The sequence below is a fragment of the Urtica dioica genome, chromosome 5, assembly GCF_054948205.1.
Source record: "Urtica dioica subsp. dioica isolate 48M chromosome 5, U.dioica_male_clone48M_v1_H2, whole genome shotgun sequence".
NCBI lineage: Eukaryota > Viridiplantae > Streptophyta > Magnoliopsida > Rosales > Urticaceae > Urtica > Urtica dioica.
The window spans coordinates 32,341,697-32,349,341 of record NC_142760.1 but is presented as its reverse complement, the minus strand read 5'-3'; the positions used below and the strand labels follow the sequence as shown (position 1 = coordinate 32,349,341).

The 7,645-nt window shown below is 37.6% G+C and overlaps 1 protein-coding gene across 1 annotated transcript; it reads right to left on the bottom strand.

The window, feature by feature from the left end:
* Positions 1–1,687: 1,687 nt before the first annotated feature.
* On the bottom strand, positions 1,688–5,885 carry LOC149397942 (uncharacterized). Its single transcript, XM_089614397.1, has 8 exons — positions 5,874–5,885; positions 3,902–4,732; positions 3,532–3,801; positions 3,169–3,447; positions 2,492–3,082; positions 2,001–2,399; positions 1,786–1,934; positions 1,688–1,715 (listed from the first exon to the last, which is right to left on the bottom strand). The coding sequence occupies exons 1-8, from the start codon at positions 5,883–5,885 to the stop codon at positions 1,688–1,690; spliced, it is 2,559 nt and encodes an 852-aa protein (XP_089470523.1).
* Between the last annotated feature and the right edge of the window lie 1,760 nt (positions 5,886–7,645).

Sequence of the window (7,645 nt, the reverse complement as noted above, 5' to 3'; positions counted from 1 at the left end):
AAAAATACCCTTTCAAGGTAATATAACCATCTTCACTTCATTCTATACTTCTTTTCATCTCTCATCCTCTCTCATTTCCTCTCGTTTCATCATTTTTGAGTATCCACTTCAATCAATCTCGTCGAAATGGGTTAGTATGCTCATTCATTCATCTTTTATAGTTATGTTTATATAGTTTGTGTAGGAAAAAAGAAGTTAGTAGATTTAGGTCAAATATCCGGGAATTTAACGTTATTTCCGATGAAATCCGATAATTTAGGATGAAATTTAAGTACGATTTCCGATGAAATTTAAGATAAAATTCGGACCGGATCTGGCAAGATCCGACCGGATCTGGCAAGATCCGACCAGATCTGGCATGGTCAGGATCCGACCGGATCTGGCAGGATCCGACCGGATCCGACCGGATCTGGCAGGATCCGACCGGATCTGGCAAACTGCCAGAATCCGACCGGATCTGGCAGGATCCGACCGGATCTGGCCGGATCCGACCGGATCTGGCCGGATCCGATAGTGTATGTAGAAAAAATAAAAATAAAAACTTTTGTTTTTTTTTATTTAATGTATTTTATGTTATATTTGTTGCAGTTTTGTTGATGGTTAACGGCACATGGGAGAGAAATGGACACTTATACGTGTTCAAAAATGCAAGAACATTTCCGCTTGAAGTTTCGAAAGAGACGACATACACGGGGTTAGTCGACAAGGTGTACAATAGAGTCGATATAGACAGATCAAAGTATGACTTAAAGTTAGAAGTTCCATATGAAGCGGGTAATATGCCGATTGAGCCTGCTTTGTTGAAGGACGATATTGATGTTAAGTACTACACGAAGTGCAAAAGTCGTAGAAAATATGCACTTTGTGTAACTTTGATATCGAAAGAAATCACAGCGTTCAGTGCAAACAAAGTAGATAAAGGAAAAAATGTGATCAATGAAGAGTTGCCTCGTGTTGAACTCAACAAGAGACGAAAGAATTTGATAATCACCGATCGAGATGATGAAGTATACGTGCATGATAGACATAATTATCACAACAACGAGGAAGAAGATGATGAAGAACAAAATAACAAAGTTGACGAAGATAAAAGTGACAAGGGAGAAGATGGACTCAACAGTGACAAAGAAACAGAATTCGAAGAGTTTGTAAATCATGAAGAATATAAAGATTTTGTTAAACATTTTGCAGTACCATCAGGACACGGGGAACAATCAAAACAAGGTGAACCGTCACGTGACCCTCGTAAAGATGTTTCACAAACGGATTTCGTGCGTTATTCATGGGAAGCCCCTGACTTCACAGCGGCTGATGTTGTCAAAGAAGAACGTAATGAAGGTCCAACTCTATTGTCACATTCTTCCACAGGTAATAAAAACAATGATATCTACTTATATATGGAAAATGTTATGTTATATATTTTATAACCATTGATTACATGCAATAGGTAGCACAGAAGATATATACCTTGGGAAAGAGTTTGAGTCAAAGAAACAGATGAAGCAACAGATTCATGTTTTTGCTCTAAAAAATAATTTTGAGTTTAGAGTGAAATCGTATTAATTAATAAATATCATCGCTCTTCTAATTGGAAAAATAGGTCCGTAGACCATTTCTTCCTGAACGTCTTCATGTTCTCGCTTCGTAGTGTATCAAAACTGGCGTTGACAAGGATATGCTCCATGTATTAGATTGCGAACATCCCACAATCACCACTGAAAGACAAAATCAAAAATGTTATACACAATAACTCTTAAATAAAACTTCATAATTTTTTTTACATACCTTGTCACACATTGTGGGATGGTATCGTCAACTACCCATCCGAACGGTGGAAGTCGAATTTCCCCGCCATCTAGCTCTCGCTCCGCCTTCGGATGCTCGTTGAATAATCTCGACATTGCCATAACCTTCGATATCGCTTGACACCAATCCTACGTTAACATGAGAATGTAAGAAAATAAATATATGATTTACTATAAACTTTAAAGTTTACTAACATCCATCATCGTTCTGAAGTTGTTGGCATGTTCTCTCATCTTCACAATATCATTTTGGCAGTCCAAGACGGTTATGGTCAGCTCTTTGAGGTCGACTCGGAACGTGAACCAATGCATCTGTTTGAAGTTCACGACGAACAAAATCTCCACGGCACAATTCCACGGCAAGACTTGAGAGTTCCTGTATCCAGTCATAGGATCAAACACGAGTCGTTGATCCCAGTCTACGATCTCCGCCTCATTGCCTGTTTCGTCGGCAATCTTCTTGAACTCTTGTTCTTTCGTATAACGCCCATATACATGTTGGACCCATTGGGTATCCATGATGCAGACGTCTTGACGATACCCGTCATATTGTCGTTGGCGTCTCCGTAGCATATGTATAATAGCATCAATATGCTGTCAACGTATTTGGATTAACAAATATATTTAAGTCATAATATTAACTTTTAGATGAAAAAACATATTAAACGTAAAGTAGTTATACATACCGTGTCGTCTAGCCATTTTCCGTTCTCGAGAAGGAGCTTGAAAAAATTTTCTTCCACGCTAGCGATCTTCATATAAATCCTCGGCATAAAATGACCATCAAGTTTTCGCGTTTTACTCCACTTCACGACGGCTTCCCAATCTTTAAGTATTGGCTCCTTCAATGGTTTGAACGGCGACACCCGCTTATTTGTTCCATACTTCGGCCGCGTCGGATCCGTGAAATCGGCGGAGAAAGTATCTTTTCGAATACGCTTTTGAGATGGTGTTCGTACCTTCTCTTTCGCCTTCTTCTGTGCTAGGGTGGACAACGGGAGCGTCTTATCTGATGCATCGTTCCGCCGGAGACGTTTTTTACTAGGTGAAACCGGCTTCCTCGTCGTACACGAGGGATGCGAAGACGACGGCTGTGACGCCGCATGTGAACGAGGACTAGGAGGGGCAGGAGGACTAGGAGGGGCCGGAGGATTAGGAGGGGCCGGAGGACTAGGTTGAGGTGGACGAGGTTTACATGCTTGTGTAGTTGGTAACGGCCCGGGACATAAACCCGTCACGTCCGAGAAAATGTAGTTTATCTTCTCGAACATGTCAAGCTGTAAGTTGATGACACAAAATACTGAATAAGAAACTAAATTTTTATAGAAATGACTAATTTATTTAAAAAATAAAAAAAACTAACCTGAGATCGCCTCATTCTCTCTAGCCTCCGACCGTTTGTACTTAGAGCCCTCAAGACGGTTGCCTGAGATCGTACCAACTGACTCTGAGATTTTCGAAGTTCATTATTAGATTTTAGAAGTTGATTCTGAGTCTCGATCATATTATTCCACATATCCTCCGTCAAAGACCACATAGGGAGATGATCGGGACGAGCCGGACGATCGGGACGATCGGGACGAGCGGGATGATCGGGATGACTGGGATGATCGGGACGACTGAGAGGTGCGCGAAGTGTGGGCTGAAATGATTGAAACTAATAACTACTTCACATGATTGAAACTAATAACTACTCTAAAACTAGTAATTACTAAATAGAATTTACCTGACGAAGTTCTCGCGGTGTATCTGAAACATGATCATCATCATCGTCTTCATCACTCCACAAGTTATCCTCTTCGTCCTTTTCCGATTCTCTGAGTCCGTCGGCTTCTTTCGCGATTGATTGTACTAAATCAATCTCTTCCTCGATATTACGTGGCTCAACCACGTTTTCGTCTTCAGTCGGATAGAGCGATTGACTGAGTTGCGTTTCTAGTTGCTGAAAGAACTCGCGCTCACCGGTCCTTGGTCTCAACATCTGAAGAACACCGAGCTACAAGAGGAAAAAAAATGTAAGTACTTAACATCTAGATAAGTGTATAAATTATGTATAAAAGATATAAATTATAAATTACCGTTTTTTTAAGGAAAACCTTCTCGACGTCCTTGCGTGTCACCACTCGAACGCTTGACCACGAAAGCATCCTCGGTACTCGAACACCGATATTATTCCCGAACTGCTGACCAATCTCCGGAATAGCCTCGAACGCCCAATATTGCATGGCGTGCAAATTCCCCGGTAAGGAATACTTTGCCTCCTTCTGAAGAATGTTCTCGTTGGTGGATTTGTCCTTTTGTTTTAGACAGTAGCGTTTCATGTCCACAGAGAGGGCGGAGAACGTCTCTGTCCACGTGATGTTCCCCCACGGCAGAGAATAGAAGAATGGCAAGTCCTCAACCATGTAGAGATACTTGTCGTTAATGACTCGGTTGTGTTCTACTCCGAGGAGATATCCAATGACAAACACGCACAATCCAAGCTTGTACGCGTCCTCCGGATCTTGACATGTCTTGAACGCGTTCGTCAAGACTTCGAACTTGGCGTTTCGCACGCCGTTTAAGTGATCGGTCACGAGCCTATTACTTCTTCGCTCGTTCTGCTCCTCCGCCGTCGGACCGTCTTCCATACTGAATCCGGTGATCAACGCGTATTCGAGTTTACCGAATCTCACGCGTTTATTTCCGATACCGAAGTGAATCTCACCCCTTTTCGTGGACTCCACCTTTCGAAGAAGCAGAGAGTGTAAGAGTACTGAAGAGAAATTTAACATCGTCGCCTCAAAGAATTGAGCGAACGGAGTCTCTGCTATCCTTGGAAGTAGATCCAGAGCTGTGAATTTTTCTTTCACAAGCTTCAACATTCCCGAACCACTATACGTGATTCGACCCGGAAAATTACTCTCACATAGCAACGTCAAATTCTCCTAAAACATGAGTTATAACAAGTTTAATCACTAATATATTATAAAAACAAAACAAATATCATTCAAAACACAACTAAAATTAAATATGATTCAAAACACAACTAAAAACACAATTAAATATCATTCAAAACACAACTAATACAACTAAATATCATTCAAAACAATCCAACAAAAAACATAACTAAAATCTGAAAACAAATATCATTCAAAACACAACTAAAATTAGATATGATTCAAAACACAACTAAAAACACAATTAAATATCATTCAAAACACAACTAATACAACTAAATATCATTCAAAACAATCCAACAAAAAACATAACTAAAATCTGAAAACAAATATCATTCAAAACACAACTAAAATTAGATATGATTCAAAACACAACTAAAAACACAATTAAATATCATTCAAAACACATCTAATACAACTAAATATCATTCAAAACAATCCAACAAAAAACATAACTAAAATCTGAAAATAAATATCATTCAAAACACAACTAAAATTAGATATGATTCAAAACACAACTAAAATTAAATATGATTCAAAACACCACAAATAACATAATTAAAATCTGAAAAAAATAAAAACAAACACAAATAAATTTAACTACATTCTCTAAAGATTTAAAAAAAAAAAAAAAAAACATTTCAAACCGACGGGACCCAATCCCATCGGAGACGGTCGGATCCCGTCGGATCCCATCGGATTCGGTCGGATCCCGACCGAATCTGATGGGATCCGACGGGATCCATCAAAAATTTAAAAAAAAAAAAATTCCAGCTACCCTAACCATTTTCATCGGATCCCGTCGGATCCCATCGGATTCGGTCGGATCCCGACCGAATCTGATGGGATCCGACGGGATCCATCAAAATTTAAAAAAAAAAAAAAAATCCAGCAGCCCCTAACCATTTTCATCGGATCCCGTCGGATCCCATCGGATTCGGTCGGATCCCATCGGATTCGGTCGGATCCCGACCGATTCCGATGGGATCCGACGGGATCCATCAACATTTTAAAAAAAAAAAAATTCCAGCAACATGAAAACCATGAAAAAACCATGAAAACCATGAAAAAACCACACTAATCTTATTTATTATCTAAACAACCATGAAAAAACCTTTAAAAAACATACCTTTTTAACCATTTTGGAGAGTATTGGTCGGGGTCGGGTGGTGGGCGTCGGAGGTGATGACGTCGGCGTCGGAGGTGGTGAGGTCGGCGTCGGAAGTGGGCGTCGGAGGTGAGAGATGTGAGAGAAAGTGAGTGAAGTGAGAGAAAGTGAGTGAAGTGAGAAGAGAAATGAGAGAGATATGGGGTTTATGAGGGTTTATTTTGAATGTGAGAGAAAAAGTGAAGTGAGAGTGAAGTGAGAAGATGAAGGAGAAAAAGTGAGGAGAGATATGAGGTTTATTTTGAATTGAGGGTATTTTTGTCCAAAATTGGTACAAAAGTCCAATTTTGGATATTTTTTAATTAACGGGTCTAATGAAGATATTTCCATCACTTTTAGGTCTAGAAAATGAAATTTCTCAATAACAATACAAGAAAACTCTAATTTGGGAAGGTTAAAAGCGATAATAGAAAAATCTATGAAACAAATTTAATCTTAGACCCCTAAATAATTTTTAAAAATTTGAGCAATCTTGATTATGTAGGTTAACAACGAATAAGGTTTACGAGTAGATCAATGATATTATTTATTTATTTATTTTTTCACTTCTATTGGTGCATGAAATTTCACGGTACTTGTAAAATGTTAATCATGAAATTCATGGCATTGAACAAAATGTTGAGCACAGTAAACGGCACAATGACAAGTGATATACTTACGCGCATATAGTAAGCGAGCGACTCTGCAGTCCACCACTGCATAGTTGTAAGGCTTTATGAGCGCGTAACAGCAATCACTCATGCTCTTGGATTTTTAGCCAGATAATGGACATAATTTATATTTTTTACTGGACATGAAAGAAAACAAATATTTGGGGGACATATATGAAAACATTAATGCTCAAAAAATGAATTTTTAATAGTGAGTTGAAGGATATACTCCTCCTAGCTTATATCTGGTTCCGCCTTTGCTCCTAACTCATACTGTGAATTGCAGCCTGAGGAATGTTTATTTCTAAGGGTACTATTTATATTTAAATTTGTGTTTTATTTTCACCATAGAGAATGTTATACAATTAGCAATAACTCGAGAATAAATCATTTGAGAAGAGGCTCATAATGCTACAAAATTGTGGGTCGTTTTTATAAATTAGGTTGGAACATAGTTGAATGCTATGATCGGTAACATTTGGCTATGAATAAGTTATATCTTATTTAATCAATTCAGTTGTAAGTATATTTGGACCTTTGACATTTCATCCGAGTCTTACCGTAATTTGAGTTCTAAAAAACCCGAAATGCTCTAGATTGGGATGTGACAAAATGGAGTTGGATTTGCTCCACTCCAACTTTATTTTTCACTTCATTATAGAGTGGAGTAATAGTGAAACTCGAAATATATAATTTCACTATTCATTACACTCCATGTTGTAATTATAAATTTTGTGTGCAATTGTATTAAATTATCACAAAATCAAATATGAAATTATTTTATTTTATTATAATTTGATATAAATAATTAATCTCAATATGTGATGAAAAAATAATTACACTAAAAAAAGTCGTTACAAATATTAATCTTAATTGTAAGCAACTAAAAAATAAATAACATGATATATATAGATAAAAAAAAATAGTATTTTTGTATGATGTTACTTTTTAAACTTTGAGCTAAATAACTAAATGTTATATATAATGTGTGTGTATTTTTTTATAAATATAACATTGTTGGATGTAAAGTATGCAAGTTAAATAAATATGAGTTAGTAGTGTAATAAATAATAGAGTTATGAA